The following is a 17,922-nucleotide window of genomic DNA, read 5'->3' as shown; positions in this document are numbered from 1 at the left end:
GCGCTTGGGAGAGCAAATGGTAAAAAGCGCGTGCATGTGCACATGCACTCGACGTAATCTGCGATGGTTTCAGAGCTTGGATGAGCCTCTATACTCTCGTCCTATTATCGCTTGCGCGATTAATAGGACGAGACCTAAAAAGGGCTCAGCACTTTTTTGGGGGGGGGGGAATGGGGGAACGGTGGATTCCCAGCAGTTAAGGGGTTAACCACAACCTTTTCAGCCATTGGAAACAACGGTAAAGGAGTTAATGTGTGGAAGACAGTTGACAAAGCCTGTTCTATTGGTAAGAGGCTTCTACTCTAGAGAGGTTCAGCATTTGTAGCAGATAGGTGTTGTCCTAAAGTGTGTAATGGACACAACAGGTTGGTTTTTAGTCCCTTCATGAATCTCAGGAAGCGTTCTACAAGTCTTAGAGGTGGGGGGCGGGGGAGAGAGTATATTTTAGCCAGTGGTAATGGTTTCAGTCCCTTCATGAATATCTCAGAGGATTCTTCAAATCTTGGAGGTGGGGGAGAGAATACATTCCAGACGATGGTGATGGTAACTTAAGCGTGGCCAGATAAGAAGCAAAACTCAATGTTTTGAGGTGGTTGAATGTTAAGAAACCTCAAAGAAGGCTATCTTAGACAGCAATCATATAGTATTAAAATGCCAAAAATTCCCCAGAGGTCAACCCAGGAGTGGATGCTGCAGAAACCTACCTCTGTGCAGAAAGGTCAACCTGACCTGACACATCGGCCACCCGCACGTCCCGGGCACAGTATTGAGTTAGCTGACGAATCATCTGTTGAACCTGCTGACCCAGCTCCTTCGTAGGGACCAGGATGAGAACCCGCACGGTCTGTTGTGTGACCACCTAGGCAGAGCAGGAAGAAGTGGGGTTAACATAAAACAAGAAAGGGAACAAAGAATATGAGTTATAGAAAACAAATAAAAGGTAGAATGTAAATGCAGGAGGGGAAGAAAATTCTTCCAAGGCACTATTTTTCCTCTTTTAATTAACAAAGTTATTTCTATCATGGTACTGAATACAAATTAGGCCCATCCACTCAATCCCATTGTCAGACTTTCTGGAGGGTATAACACTGCGACCCTTGTCCAAGATATCATATGGCATATTCCACAGTTCCAGGGTATTCTTCTTTCACCGCACCGGGAGCATAGTGACACTCTGGCTAAGACACACAGGCCAAGACGTGCGCTAATCATTCTCCTTACAAGTATAACACATTAGTCACACATCTCCCATCCTTATCACATTACCAGGTCTACCACAGTTCTATACTCGAACAAAGCAAACACAAGGAGATGATGGACGCAGCGCTGAAACTTTTCAGACACTCACCCCAGACACAGATCTGGGTTGAATCCATCATCGTTCTTTAGCTTACTTCGCCACCCCAGTTCAGACATAGCTGTATGCAAATCAGTCTTAACCCTGTGCCTCATGGAAACAGTCCAGCCCGAACTGCCCAGCCATGCCTTCCCTGGACCGGAAACAACCATCCTGGGACCGGTTTCAGGCTAACATCCTTCATTAGCCAGGCTAGCTTGAATCCAGCCCTAAGTGTGCCGGATATGCCCAGACGTGGGTCCCGGGCTCACTGTGTCACTGGATTCAAGCTATCCTGGCTGGTGAGGGGTGAAACCCCGAAACTGATCCTGGGATGCTTGTTTCCGGTCCAGGGAGGACCTGGTTTGGCAGTTCGGGCTGGACTGTTCCCATGAGGCACAGGGTTTCACCCCTCATCAGCTATCTCCCGGGACCGAAAACAAGCATCCTGGGACTAGTTTGTGGGTTTCACCTCTCATCAGCCAGGCTAGCTTGACTCCAGTGGCATGGAACCGGTCCCAGGATGCTTGTTTCCAGTCCAGGGAGGCCTGGCAGTTCGGGCTGGGCTGTTCTCATCTGGAACAGGGTCAAGACTTATTTGCATATGGCCGGTTCCAAACTGGGGTGGCATAGTGATCAAAAGGACGATGGGTTAAACTCAGATCTGTGACTGGGGCTGAGTGGTTGAAAGGTTTCAGCACTCAGTCTATCATCCTGTTGTATTTGCAATAAAAAGTAGGTGGCATTTGTCAAGGGAAAGTGCTCAAAATTTGGAAGGGCCTGGGCAATTAAGTGCGAACACAAATTTCCAAGGTTATACCTTATTCAAAAGGTCAAAATTTGTAAAGCTGCGGCAATGCCAATCAATGAAACTACTCCGGTTCACAGTGTCCATAATTCCAGTTGCAATATCACATTATCAGTTGTAACCCAGGGCTTGTAATCAGCCTCTCCAAGTTATTCACAATTTCAGAGGTCTTGAACCCAGTGCTTCACTTGCGTTGAACAATCTTATCCCTTTCACCACATGCAGGTACATCCTTTCTTCATATAAATGCTGCTTTCCAGTGGGATCAACACTATTCTTTTTGTTTTATAATATTGACTTCACCCTTTTTAGGTTTCGCCTATTCCATCCCGAAGGGATTATAGGAGAGATTTATAGTAAGCAGACCTAAAAAGTCTACCCACTGCGGATCACGTACAGTTCATGTGAGCCAGGCGCGTACACAGGAATTCTCTCCCCCTACCCCTCCCACAAAGCAAGACAAGAACATCAATGCCACCGCGTCCACTCTGATTCACCGCCCCCCCCCCCCTGCTTCAGACTTCAAAGGAATGCGCTCCCCTGGCCCCCACTTCAGACTTCAAAAGATATGAGCGCCCCCACCCCAGCAATGCCGAGAGCTTGTTGCTTTATTGCTCTCACTTGATGCCTTGTTTTTACATGCTCTTGATTACATCAAGTATCGTCCTAGACACAGACAGGCTCCCTCACCCTCCCCTGCTCCTCTGTGTTGCGCATGCACCACTGGTTTCTATTCCCGTGTCGGCTCCTCTGTGGTGCGCGCACACCACTGGTTGCCGTCTGGTTGAGATGTGGTGCAGATTACCCTTCTCACACTAAGCACTGTGGGAGAGGGGTAGAGGATTGCACACCCAATACGTTGGGGTTCCCCCCAATCTTTCTATCCTGGATCAGACTCCTATATGACACACCCACGGCTAAAGTCCTGGTAAATGGGAAACTGTCCCATGAAATTCTGATCTCGAGAGGCACAAGACAAGGGTGCCCGTTGCCGCCTCTGCTTTTTGCGATCGTGGTAGAGCCAATTGCGGCTAAACTGAGACAACACCACAACGATAAGGCACTAAGATGCGAACTACGACAAATATTGATATTGCGGTATGCGGACGATATTACACTGTACATTCGAGACCCCCAACAAAATTTGAATCCCATTTTGAGAGAATTCATAAAATTTGGTAGAATGTCCGGAATCCATATTAACTGGGGAAAATCCTGTTTCCCTTTAACGGCGGGGACGACAGCATTCCATATAGACTACCCCATACCTTGGTGTGAGGATGGTTTCAAATACTTGGGAATTCGCATAACAAAAGATAGGGATGAGCTGTTGAGGCTGAATTATGGGACAACTATGACCCGGTTATCGGACAAAATCTCACGTTGGATTACGCTACCATTGTCAGTGGCGGGGAGGGCGTCCCTAATAAAGATGTTCATTCTTCCACAATTTTTATATCTCTTCCTAAATATACCCTTCTTCCCCAGGAGGAATTTTTTTAAGGTCTTGCGGTCCGAATTGGCCCGATTGGTTTGGGGTGGCAAGTGCCCAAGACTTGCATGGGAGGTGCTAACCCGACCATACCTCCAAGGAGGATTCGGGATTCCCGACTTTGAAATGTACTACTATAGTGCGCAAGCTCACTACGCATATTTTTGGATACATCAGCCCCGATATATGCCTCAGGTAGCGGCGGAACATTGGCTAGCCTTACCCGTACCCATAGAAGGAGCACTGTACATACCCATCACAAAGGCAAATTCCGGACACTAGACCACCTCTTCGCGAGGGTGTCGAGAACACCCCTCAATGTCTTTTTATACATTAGACTTCGACAGGGACTGAGATTTATTACTCCAAGCTTCCCCGATGAACCTCCGGTTTCTGAGCCCCTACAGAGGATCCTGCAGGGAGAACAAGCTAAAAAAATTGGTGTCAGTAATATACAAAACAGTACACTGGTTACGAGATCGCCCAGACCCCATTGCTAGAGCTAAATGGAACCAAGAGCTGGGAATAACGCTAACTGATGAACAATGGGACTTCTGTGCGAAGCAGACAGAGAGGGTGTCCACTAATAGTAGGCTCAGAATTATACACTATAGATACCTACATAGGCTTTATTGTACACCTGCGCGGATGTACAGACACAACTTGCGAGACAGATGCCATGCTCCAGGAGCCGATTTTCTACACCTCGCTTGGAACTATGAGAGCATCAATGCATATTGGGCACAAGTATTCAGTGCATTGTCCACAATGATAGATACTGTCATACCTTTATCACCAGCTCTTGCACTCCTGGGACACGTTGCACCACTACCGGCAGTAAACCGTAAATTTGTTGCCTTTGCACTACTTATGGCAAAACGACGGGTGGCTTGTAGATGGGGACCAGGGAGGGCACCTAAGTTTAAGGACTGGCTGAATGACCTGGTTTATTGTCAAGAACAGTCATTGACATATGCTGAACTGTTACCTGTGACCTCCAAGCCAACCGACATCTGGGCCCCCCTGAAATGCTACCTACTAGGGCGAGATAGGCCCGATACCCCGACATAATAATCTACCTCTACATAACACACTCGCTGATATGATATAAAGTGACCGCTTTACACACAATGGCGTAATAATGTAGGTGTAAAAGAATAAGATGTGAAGTGGTACCTTCTCGATTTGTATGCCCCGGAAAGCGCTACTTATGACCTGTAATTGTTGCTACCTGTATTGATTATGATATACTGTCTGTGCACTGTATTTGTTATGATAACCCATTATTCTGTGTACCTGAACCGTCTTACCTAGGCATTCTGTATGCTCTACAAAACCCAATACACAAAGTTAAAAATAAAAAAAAAGGGGGACTATATGTGGCCATCAGTAATGACGGCACAGACAAATAGGAGACAGTACCGTCATTTTAGCATGGATGGCATATTAAGGTACCATACCTGTATTTTATTCTAACATGGTTAGGGTTCAGGTGGTGGCCTTGGGAGATTTTGAGTCTAGACCTTTAAAACTCCCAGGGGGGGGGGGTCCAGCAGGGGTCCTCCCTTAGCCCCACCCTATTCAATATTTATGTTACATCTCCCGGCCGGTGATCCGGTCTTTCGGATTTGAACTAACATCTTACACAGATGATACTCAGATTGTTGTATCACTGCTCCCGGGGAGAGAAGAAGGCGTAGCTGCCAGGTTTCAGGTTAGCACCTGGATGGCAGGTAACTGCCTCAAATTGAACTCCTCCAAAACAGAGGTTCTACTCTTTGGCTCTGATATCAGCTTCTGGAGCCCCAAGTGGTGGCCGGACGACATGGGAACCCCACCCACACCGGTAGCTAAGGTTAAGAACCTAGGTGTCCTCATTAACAATAAACTATCTTTTAAACCTCAAGTCAATGCACTTATCTCCTCTATTTACTGGACCTTGAAAATCATCAGGAAGATTCTTCCGTTCTTGCCGGACAGTAGCAGAAATACGGTGGTGACGGTACTTGTTCTCTCCCGCTTAGACTACTGCAACAGTCTTCTCCTTGAGGCCCAACAAGGGCTGCTCAATAAACTTCAAGTGCTGCAAAATGCTGCAGTGCGCCTTATTGAGGGCCTGCCTAAGTTTGCGCCTGTTGCACAGGAACTTAGGAAATTGCACTGGCTCCCGGTGTGCAAACGGATAATGTTCAAATCACTGTGCATGGTTTATAAGGCAGTACATAGACTGGGTCCATCTTTTCTCCAGCAGCACTTCCAACTGTACACGCCAGGCAGACAGCTGAGGTCGGCCAATAAGGGGCTGATTAAGAGAACCAGGATCAGGAAGGCACGATGGGGGGGCAGAAGCTTCGTTAGAGGAGCTGCCATTGCTTGGAATTCCCTGCCCCTGGCCTTGAAACAAAGTGCGAACCTTTTGGCCTTTTGGAAAAATATCAAACCTTGACTTTTTAGACATTAGGAGGGGCCTGATACTTAGGGGAGCTATCATTTCAGCGCCAGGACACCGCTCGGTAACAGCGCGCTTTATAAATGGCCTAAGTAAATAAATAAATATAAATGGAAATATATATGGTCCCAGGACTGATCACGCATAAAGATGTAGTGCTTGCATTTCAGTATCAATGGCACACTAAATGACAGCCTCTACCTTTAGTACCCCCCCTCCCCCACCCCCAGGAAAGGTTTCCCCATGTCACTGTGAATGTTAAATCAAGTGACGGCACTTTCATATAGTACTGGGGGGTGGGGGCTATAACGCTCACTTGGTGACATTGTTTGCATTTATGTATAGGTTGGGCATTTAATTGGCATTTCCACGCTGATGGCCCCTTTCATGCACTGTAACCACAGGCCTTTACTGATATCACGTTTATAGGGGAATTTTTCTTGAACCCGATTATAGAAGGCACATGTAAGGCACAACACCCCTTGTTTATTTTATTTATGGCGGCACGATGCCTATTTTCAGTCCTTATCAATGCTAGGAGATGGCACTTTCTCTTTCAGATTGATACTATAAAAAGCTCTGCTCTTGACCACAGTATCTTATTGGAGGACAGCTGTGTTGTTCGACTAGCCTATCATTTTCTTCTCCTTGCTTTGTTCTTTCATGTATGCACTAGTACCTCGGCTTGCAAGCACAAGACTTTCAGGGGCATTGAGGAGTTTTGGTATGCACATTCTCTCTCTTCCTATTTCCTTTATACGTACACACGCACACAAGTCGTTACACACTCACATAAAAGGCTCATGCAGGATAAAGGACGCTTTCAACTCCTTACCTCACGTGGTATCCTTAATTGCCGCTCTCAGTTGGCCGCTGGATTCCCAGGGTGTGCACCAATGCACACCATAGTGTAAATGTGATTGACAGAGCAGTGTCTGAATAGTAACGGACACTGCTCTGTCAAGCTCAGCGTGAAGGTGACATTTTCAACGCCCACACGTCTAAGAAGACATAATGCAACGGAGCTGCTGTTGAAGGGTTCAGCAGGGGTTCAGCACAGGGCTCCAGGAGTTCTTAACCTGTCAAGAGTATCCAGCAGAATTAGCGATGAACAGTACATCATACATGAGTGCCGGTACTCTCCTTGGCGGGGGTTGAAGTGCCGGTACTCAAAGGGATAGAAATAAGAAGTGCCAGTACTCAGTACCGGTTAGTACCGGCCCATTTAAAGCACTGCTGTAAGCACTGTTTTCTTTAACGAGTTTCTCTTACTGCAGGAGGGTCTCTCGTGCGCAGTTGTGACTATCAGCTTATGTATTTAATCCCTAGCAAACGGGGAGTTCTTCAGGGACCATGGGAGACAGAAGGGGGCACCTCAGCTATGCCTCCAAGCATTTGGAATGCAATAGGTCTCACATTTGTGAGAGTTTGAGCTATTGGCATTGTAAATGACAATGCCTTTTATTTAGGTTTTAAAAACCAAAACATAAATGAGACTTTGTCGTTAAAAATGCCAACAGCTCAGACTCGCATAAATGCGAGACCTATTGCATTGCAGATGCTTGTTTTAATATGGTCGTTCTGTTGGACATAATGCCTACTTGGTCATATATAAGGTAACAAAAATGCTTTGGTCACTTTATTACAACTTTTCCGCATGCTGCACAGTAGCCACACTTCTCTACAGCACAGCTTAAACACATTGGCAAAGTCAATAGCTCTGGCTAAACACTTATAAGGCTCCAAAGGCGAGATCTATTGGCTATGCGAATGCTTATTTTGTATGTCACTGGGTTTTTTTTGAACTTCTGCACCATGTCTTTTACTTGGACCTGGTTGTTGTTTTTTCAGGAATTATCATCCTACCTACTGTGCATCCCACAATTAGTTTAATCCAAACTATGAAATTACACTTTAGATACAAGGTTGAATCGCCTTCAATACCACAACTAACAGGTTCCCTCGCACTAAATGAAAGATATGCTATGGAAACAAACTGAATTCTATACCAAACTCATAAATATTGTGTGTTTTTTGTTCCGATGTATAGGCATATGTTATTGGTGTTATCTGCTTTGTGTGAGCAAGGGGGCTACAGAGTACCTTTTTACCATGATTTAAGTGTATTAAAAAAAAAAACGTTCTGCTAATTGAGAGGCTGGTGCCTTATTTACGATCAGAGATTGGAAGTGCCTTGTGAAATGTACTATAAATAACAATGTCTCTTTCAATGAGTCCCTAGTGAACCTCCTTCTTAAATAACCGTACACCCAGCCTACTGTTGGGCATATTGGGTAAATTGTATTTTTTTATATTTTAGAATCAAGGGAGAAGGCAGTTAAGGTTGACCTGCGAGAGACAGACATGCTCAGAGCCGAGCTCTGATCAGTGGAGGTTACCATAAAATCACAAGGACTCCAAGTGGTATGGCAGCAGCGCACACTAGGTGTGCTACGTGTGTCACCATTGCGCTGTCTGGCCAGAACGCAGACCACTATGCTGGGTTAATCTCAGAGGTTTCGTCATCATCTAACTACTTTAATGACTGTATATCCCACTTTGCAGGAGATCGTCTATCGCACACCCAGTCACTGAACTTTTTATAACTTCATTCACAAGGTAAATATGTGCTTCAGCAAATGCAATAAAGCTTTAAACCCCAGCAATTTCTTACCCAAGACATCACTTCCGGTTAGGGCTGTTAAATTGCCACAGTTTAATGTCACTATAAAAATAAATATTTGCACCCCTTGAAGTAGGGGAGAGGGCAAAAGTTAACTGGCGCATTCAGAGCAGAAAACTTTTTTCTCTTAGCGAGGCATCCTGTCAACAGTAACAGTGTTAACTATTCTAATGCCCTGCTTGCTCTGACAAACATGGTTATAATATTTTTACTCACCATCTTTGCCAAAACAATCATTTATCCCCTTCCATCAAGACAGAAATTAATGCCCAAGCCACCCCATCCCTGAAGATTAAAAAATATATTTAATAAGAGTATTCTGAATGCTATTGCCCTAGCTCTTTCGCATCGTCTGACATAACAGACTCGAACCACATAGATAGCTGCCTTAGATTAATGCAAACTTGTCAGAATAAGTAGTAATGTAACTTGGGCTAAGGAAGGGTCCACCCATCTCGTTGCGACTGCCCTCTTGTACAACGCAAGCTTACTTCTCTTTCCAAAAAGCCAAACAGAAGATAGGCTATGCATTGACACCAACTAGCTCTGAGCTCCGTCCTCCCCTGCCCTGTAATAACACTACTTCTTCCAAATCTGGGAGAATATGGTTGCAGCAGTTGGAGGAGTGAAGATCATATAGCAATCAATATCACTTAAAATGTGGCCATCACTTCTAGGATGGACAATTGAACGACCAGACTTGAGGACTCCTCCAATGATCCGATGACAGCTGCTTCAGGTTTTAAAACAGTGCTCACACAATGTAAAGACAAAACATGGAATATACTGAAGAATAAAACTGCCAATGTTGTCTACAAGATGAAGCCGAACTCTTATGTAACCTAAAAAAAAACGCCTGCCCATTTTTTTCCAATCTTTTATAATAAGAACTCCGCACTATATGCCAAAACGTTCAACTGCAATGTTGGTTCTATAGATTGAGCTCTTTCGCTCACTACCCAGTACTGGCCCAGCAGTAGTGACATTTAAAGAAAGCTAAGAAGCTGTAGCTGCCCACCCTCACAAAGCTTCCTCATGCACCTCCACCTTGACTGCATGCCGAAATGAAGTGAATAATTCCTCCCTGCTTTTCAACAAATTTGTCTTTGACTTCCAAAGCTCCCACTAAAACAAACGCCACAGGCGCTTAGCTCCTTTAGCCTCCCTTCAGTCAACATGAAGAGGCAGGGCAACAGAACACAGCTCCTTTGGTTAAACAAAGTAATTTTTATAACATTTACTCACCCATATCCTTTGATCATTACTTAGTGTCAGCACAAAGATATAAAACTTAAACACATAATGTTGTCTGCAATCAATCCTTTCAACAGCTCTTGCAGGTTTCAACAGCTATCCAACATGCAGGTGTCAAACGCTGCCTGTAAATATTCTCTCCAGCTCGCCTCTTGGCTTCTGGTTTAAGCAACTCTTTGAAAGCACAGGCAAAGCTTGAGGAACACTACAAAGGTTTCTGCTCAAAATATGCCTCAAGGGGCTCTTAAGAGGTTTTAAATACAGGCAGTAAATTGGCTTACTTCACTCAATTCCATCATTATCCCGTTTTAAGTACCTCAGGCATTATTAGTAGAGTTTGGCACTCTGTTCTTGGATAAAAGCATGAATTCACTAGTGTTACGTGGGTAAGTGCAGAGGTGAAGGACTCTGTTCTAACAGATACAAAACCAATGGAAGATTGGTCTGAAAAACTGCAATTTCCATTAGATTACTATCCTACTGTTCTTCAAATGCAGAGGGCATATTTCAATTCGCTGCCCTGCAAACTGTTATGGAGCACTAAGGGTCCAGCAGGACATTCACTGTAGGCCTACTGAAACTATTCCACATTTACAATTACGCTTAACACGGGTAAAAACAGATTTTGTACCGTTCATGAACCAGTGCATACACAATGAACAGGATGACTGGAGTGGCTTGCACCAGCATTATAAGTGAAATCAGAATAGCAAATCAGTTTAACATCATTCCACTCAGACCTAAGCCCCTCACTTCAAAATTATTTCAAACCCTCAATACTGACGAGACCCGCTTTCTTTATGCTCCTAGAAAATGAGCAGTTTAGACTGAATTCTTGACGAGCCAGAGGTGATGAATTTTTAACCATGAGGGATGTGCTCTGCTTTCAGGAGATCAGGGGCTAAAAAATATTTACATCTCACGTTTGCCAAATAAACTTAACAAGGGGAGAACATCAGGCAATGTTTTTCTCTCCAACACCTGCCTTTTTAAAGTTAAAGAGCTCGAAATCAACCTATTCACTGTAGCAGTGCTTTTGATAACAGTGATGGATCAGCAAACTCCTTAAACTTTTTACCCGTCAATATATTCATTAATCTGGAGTCCAGCATCCAAAAGCAAATGTGAAAGATCTAAAAGCCCTGGTCATTTATCTAAAAGCTATTAAAAGGTCAATATTACAAGTAATTTAACAGATGATTTTAACCATGACTTGACTTTTTCCAATATAGAAGATACCTGGAATCATGTCCAAAATCAATTTTGGAAAAAAAAAGTTTCTAGGTATCACACTCATGTAATGACAGAGTTGAGGAATATCTGAAACACCCCGAATCTTGCAGCATTAACAACAATTCTTAATGTGACACCCTATAGTTTTAACGCATCGCTACAGTTCTATTGACTCCTCCTTATTAGTGTCGTAGAGGAGTCAATAGAACTGTAGTGATGCGTTAAAACTATAGGGTGTCACATTAAGAAAAAATTGGATCCGTTGACTAACTTTGAAGTGTGTCTCCTGAACTACCTCTTAGTGGTCTGTCCAGAATTGTATGGAAGACACTAGTAAAGATTTACTTTTAGTGTTATTTTGTTATTCGTAGGTTGTTCTTGTTCATGTACAGAATGGTGTGATATATGTCACTGTCTGTTTTTCATTGATCAGGTGCTATTGTCCATGTAGGACATAACTTTGTGTGATATATTCATTGCGAATAATAAGTGCGGTGAGGGTAAATTAAATGAACGCTGCCCAGTAACTGTTTGTGTATCTATTCCTTTATACCATTTGTTGTGTTTATACTTATGTTAAATGCACAGGTATATAAGGGTCATTTGGGTATATCCCTGTTTCTGACTTCTACTACTTAATATAGTTAAAGTTAAATTTACTGCATCTTTGACATATGGCTGTGAGTGAGACTTTACTTTGGAAATTTGCAAGTTTAGAACGGTTACAATGCAATCTCTTTACACTGTCCCATCTACTAAATTATTCACCTCAGACTCTGATCAGGTTGGAGTTCTGTCTCATTAGACTCATCAGATGCAGATTATCTCTGCACAGGACACCGTATAAGACATGTAGATGAAGGCTGTTTGAAATGGCTGCTTAGGAGGGAACTGCAATCTCCTGAAGTTTCATTTGGCAGTCCCATTAGGAGCAAGCTATCTAAAAGACTTCATTCACTAAAATCTGGAGTCGGACACACACACATTTTACATTCAAAAGACATTAGGTAACTATTTAACTATTCTCTCAAGCAAAGTCAACCTGTTTAGGTTTTTAGTTCCTACTTTGAAAAAAAGCTCTCAACATTTTTTAGAGGCTTTCACACAATATTAGCCGTCTCAGGATACAGATTGGATTGTTTTCGATTTGGGTGCTGCAACAGTAATATCCAGCCCCAAATAATGGGTATAGCCTTTTTGTTTTTATAATAAACAGGAGACTAATGTTAGATGTCCTTTGTTGCTGCCTAGCTATCTCCCAATGCAGACTGTATTTGTAACCATCTATTTTCAGACTACAAATTCGAAGCTGTACATTCCGATCCATCAAAAGCTTTCATTTTCATAGCAGACAATTACAAAATTCATGACAGCAGATAATAAACTATTGGCTTTTATTTGCTAATTATTTAAATAAAGCTAACATAAGCAATACAAATTATGTTGGAGTAGAAATGTCCGAGTTCTACCGTTATTAACACTGCTTAGATATCCTGAGGGAAAATAAAGATTTATTGCAAACTGTTTTGATTTTAGTTATTGCAGTTTTTAGAGCTCACGCCTGAGTTGCAGTGCGCGACACTGTCCGCGCAGCTCAAGTTCTTTAGTAGGTGAAAAACAGGGTTTGGAAGCGGACCTAGGGATAGCACATGATCGTGCATGTCCTTTTCCTTTAGTGGCCCGCTATGGCCTTTGCGTGCGTCTTTTTATAAAAGACTGCACGCGGGGGGGCGTGGCTTGTAGCCGGAGAGAATGGTCGCACTCTGAGGCGGCTCCTCGGCCCGTACAGCTAAACTGCCTTTAAAACTTCGCTAGTGCTTCCTCCATGCCCAGGGCCAACTGAGGTTACATCACTGCCTCTCTGGGCGCTCCCGCCTGATCCCCGATGCCCGCTGGATCTCCCTAGCTGCCGCGATCGGATCCCGGCGATCGGACCCCGTCGGCCCAAGATGGCGGCCACAACTATCCTGTATTATGCGCTGCACTCCGAGACCGCCCCACACACCGGCAGGTCCTAATTGCTCGCAAATTGCCCAGCCGAGTCTCGTGAAGGCGATTCCCCATCATTGCAGCCCACCCACGCATCGGTGGCCCCCACGAGTGAGGAGCGGAACGGTGGACAACGGCCTCCCCCACCCACCCGGCGCCAGCATCTAAGTGAGTCCCCGGCTCTGGGCCTACCGCCGGGGACCATCATCCTGAGTCTGCTGCTGCTGGTTTCTCCCGCCCTGGAGCAGAGCGACCGGGCCTACGACCATACCAGACGGCCCACCTCTCACCCTCGATCTACTCCGAATGGCTGCGGTGTGGAAAAGTCTGCGAACCATTGGGGCCCGAAACGTCGCCACGACTCACTATTTTGGGCCGGTTTGGGCGCGCAGCGCAAGGCACTTGCCTCTCCAGATCACCTACTGCACCTGTTACCTATGCACACCCGTATTACTGGAGACGCCCAGCAGGAGCTGAGACCGAACGCTGTGGTGCTCGACTCCTTCGGGGATCTTCCTACTGCCCGGAGAGACACTTGTTGCTGTCCTGCACCCTGCTTGACGGTGGAGCCGGCTTCGCTGTGAGTAGTTCACCCCGACCCCCCGCTCCTCACAAATAAACGGCTCCTTGTGTTCGCATCCACCCAGGCCCTGGGAAATCATGGCCCCCTCTGGAATTGGGACCGCAGAAAACGAGGGGTACGCTTCCTTGCCCCCCTCCCAGATAAACAACGTGAAGCTCCCCCCTCCCCCTCCTTTTTTCTTCAGTGATTACGCCTCACGGACTTCCACCTTAACAACCCCCTGCAGGACCTAGTCTCAAGATGGCCTCCAACAAGGGAACTCGGCCTTCCAACCAAAGGCAAATTAACAAGCCATCATGGGGCTCCAAGAAGGAACCTAAAGACACGGCTCCGGACGCCACTCTCAAAACAGCGACCCCCCCTCCACAGGTGAAGCCCCCCCCACCCTTGACGATGTCACGGAGGCAATCGCGGGGGTCCGTTCCTCATTGGAAACCCGCATTGATTCGGTAAACATAGAAATGACATTGTTACGTGTAGACCTTCGTAAAATGGACTCTAAAGTGAAAGACATGGGGGGCGTGGCCAAGATGGCGGGCTGAGTGGTCGCACTCGCTGTGAGCTCCGCCGGCCCTGAGCCCTTAACCTACTTGTATGGCGCCGATCTCCCCCCTGAGACGCTGCACTTAGCTGGATACATGCACCGGACATCGGAGTGGCGGCTGTAGGTGCAGAGACCGCCGGAACCGGAGTTTGAGCGGACCCTGAATCAGTGCCGGGAACGAGAGGGACCCGGAGCTCGGAGCGGAGGCGGAGCCAGGCCCTGGTTTTGGCGGCCGTCGGCCTCGGCGACTGCGGAGGGGCTGCTGTTTCTCCCCCTTGACCCCGAACGTGCTCACCGCGACCCGTCCTGTGGTGAGCCCCTGAAGAGCTGCATTGCTTGGCCCCCGGAGGCGGGACATCAGAGGGGTGTGCCTCGGGGCCGAGCGCTACGCGAGGCCGTGGCTTTGGCCTGTGCCCCCGGACCTCGGAGACACTAGAGGTCTCGCAGTGTGGCACTCACCCAGCGGCCCATCGGCAGGCCCTCCCGGACGTGGGACTACACCCCCAGATTTGCCAGTGACTAGCAGGAGGCCGAGAAACTTGGCCGGAATTAGTGCCGGGAACGAGGAGGACCCGGGGCTCGGAGCGGGGACGGGGCTGAGGCCTGGTTTTGGCGGCCGTCCGCCTTGGCGACTGCGGAGAGGTTGTGGCTTTTCTCCCCCCTGGCCCGAACGAACTCATTGCAACCCATCCTGTGGCGAGCCCCGAAGAGCTGCATCGCTTGGCCCCTGGAGGCGGGGCGTCGGAGGGGTATGCCCCGGGCGCTACGCGAGGCCGTGGCTTTGGCCTGTACCCCCGGACCTCGGGGACATTAGAGGTCACGAAGTGTGGCGCTTGCCCAGCGCCCAGTCAACTGGCCCTCCTGAATCCGGGACTGCACTCCCAGACCTGTAAGTACCCGGCGAACAGCCGAGACACTTGGTGCTGCCACTCAGGAAGCTCCCACATGTGGCGCCGAGGCCGCGGCCTATATCCCCTGTAACTCCGGAGGTGCAGGAGTGGGTGCTCTGGCTGCTGGTTAAGGAGGGGGTCGACCGCCTGTACCCCCCTTGGGGTCGGCCCGCTCTCTGACGCCGTTGCCTCGGCTGGCACCGCCTTGGAGGAACGGAGAAGGTGGCGTCTGAAGTTATATTGCCGGTACGGACCTGGCTGTAGAGCGGTGGCATGCCGTGAGGTAGGAGCGGTCCCCCCTACTGCAGTACCCGGGAAGGGTGCTACGGACCTGTTCAAGAGGGGCCCCCTGAGGAGCGAGTGAGCTGGGAATCACGCCAGTGACGCCGGCAGTGGTGGAAGGGGGCGCAAGGCTGGGCCAGTCGGGCCTGGTGACCCGGGTGGGACGCCCGTCCCCGGGGTGAAAGGATCGCGGCCCACTCCATTGCGCATCGGAGGAGGTCTGCTGGCAGAGCGGACCGGCCTACTGAGTTATTGATGGAGAGGTGCTGGAATTTGCAGCCTGGTCGGTGGCATAGACCAGTGGTTGGGAAGGGCCCCACTGAACATCTTGGAAGGTACTCGTGCAGGCTCAATGGCGAACAATAAAGGGTCCAAGAAAGGGGACCGCAACCTGCCGGACATGTTGGGAAGGAACACCGCGAGACAGGATAGAGGACAGCCGTCTCCGAGTCTCTCGGGTAGCTCCCAGGGAGCGAGTGGAGGGGAGCCCCCAGTCACGAGATCCTTCCTTGAGTCCCTCTTCAGTACGTTGCGGGACGATTTCCAAGCGCGCGCTCAAGCAGGAAGTGGCAGGTGAGGTCCGGAAGATACGACGAGAGGTTGATGGCCTGGGGGAGAGGGTGGCCACAGTGGAGGGCGCTGGCCATGCCAGGGACGAAGAGATCACGCAGTTGCAGCAGGAGGTTCTACGGCTCCGGGACCAGCATCTTGATCTCCAGTCGCATGCCGAGGACCTTGAAAATCGCTCCCGGAGGAACAACATCCGAGTCCAGGGCGTTCCTTCCCGAGAAGAGGGGGAAGACGTGGCTGCGTACCTAGGGGACTTATTCAGAGAGGTGCTGGGTGAATCGGCTGACTTCCTCATTCGGATCGATAGAGCGCACAGGGTGGGCTTGCAGCGCCGGGCCTCGGCGCCCCACCCCCCGACATTCTGGCCTTCCTGCCGGATTATCCTCTGAAGGAACGAATACTTCGCGAGGCAAGGAGGAGGTCTGCCTTGGAGTTTCGGGGTCACCGAGTGGCTCTCTACCAGGATCTCGCAGCTTCCACCCTGCAGAAACGCAAGGCCTTTAAAATTGCGACTGACTTTCTTCGGGAGCACGACACTCAGTACTCCTGGGGGCACCCTTTCCGCCTCATCTTCCGGTGGAATGGGACTCTACATCAGCTGCGCTCCCTTCAAGATACGTGTGGGGTACTGGGGATCACTGCCACAGACGACAGAACATACACACCCCGCAGGCGCAGTATCACTAGAGATGGATAGCAGACGATCCCTGGCTGGCGGTCCTCGGCTCCCTCAACGCGGCCGGGATCGCCTGCTGTGGCTGCGGACCTGGACGATTCGGCGCGAGATGGAGCCAACGTCACGTCGGCAAGTGAAGTTGCGTTGACAGCCTGAATGAACTCCGGGGGGAGATCAACATCGCTATCACTGTAATGCAGGTTTGAGGGTTTTGGGGGGCGGGGGAACGGGGAAGTGCGTAGTGGTTGGACGTCCACTTTTCTGACTTTCCACAGGCTTGTCCGATTCGGACCGGACTGGGACAATGGGTTTTGGGGGACCGAGGGGGTGGGGTCGGGGTTGTTGTGACAGTCCAAGTTGAGGGTGGGGACTGGGGGAAGTTGGGCAGTTGGAGGGAGGGGAAGCAGGTGGTGGAGGGGCGGGAAGGAGAGTGGGGGAATGGTGGGGGGGGGATCCGGGAGTTGGTGGGGAAGGGGGAGGGTCGTCCAGTGCACAATGGGGTTTGCTGGAGCGTGGGGGGGGGGGGGGGGGGGGGGGGGGAGTGGTCCAATGCGTGTTGTGGTCCCTTGCTGTTTGGACATTGAATGGGCCTCTTGCTTTGCTTGGACATATTTGCCCCAAACATGATAGCGCTTTGTTCCTTGATTTGTCACTTCCGTTACATTACAGCATTTGTGTCCTTGTTGCCCCATTGCTATGGGGCCCCATTGCTTTCTGCTACACCTTTTCATATGCCTCCTGACACTTGCAAGGTCGTGACCCTGAATGTCCGGGGACTAATTAACCCGGTCAAGAGACGGGCTGTGCTCTCCCTTCTGGAGGGTACTCAGGCAGACATGTGTCTTCTCCAGGAAACGCACTTACTATCGCAAGACACGCACAGACTCCGCTCTCATAAGTTCCCGTCACAATTCTTCTCCTCTTGTACTACTAAAACGCCTGGGGTGGCGATACTGGTGGCCCGACACTTTAGGGGGGAGATTCTCCACAAGTTCTCTGAACAGAAAGGCAGGCTCCTCGCATATCGGTTTAAGATAGGGGGTCACCTATTTACGATTGGGTCCCTATATAGCCCTAATGATGGGCAGGACCGTTTCCTGCAGACTGCTATCGAAGACATCACTTCTTCCCAG

At 48.4% G+C, this 17,922-nt stretch overlaps 1 protein-coding gene across 1 annotated transcript in view; it reads right to left on the bottom strand.

The window, feature by feature from the left end:
* The window catches only part of DDX56 (DEAD-box helicase 56), a 138,358-nt gene that overhangs the window by 83,877 nt on the left and 36,559 nt on the right, over positions 1–17,922 (bottom strand). The window contains exon 3 of the mRNA XM_086943431.1: positions 705–859. Coding sequence (XP_086799557.1) covers positions 705–859 — 155 coding nt within the window. The remainder of the gene's footprint in view (positions 1–704; positions 860–17,922) is intronic.

This window comes from Lissotriton vulgaris, chromosome 11 (genome assembly GCF_964263255.1).
Source record: "Lissotriton vulgaris chromosome 11, aLisVul1.2, whole genome shotgun sequence".
In the NCBI taxonomy this organism is placed as follows: Eukaryota; Metazoa; Chordata; class Amphibia; order Caudata; family Salamandridae; genus Lissotriton; species Lissotriton vulgaris.
This window is presented reverse-complemented; position numbering and strand designations above follow the sequence as displayed.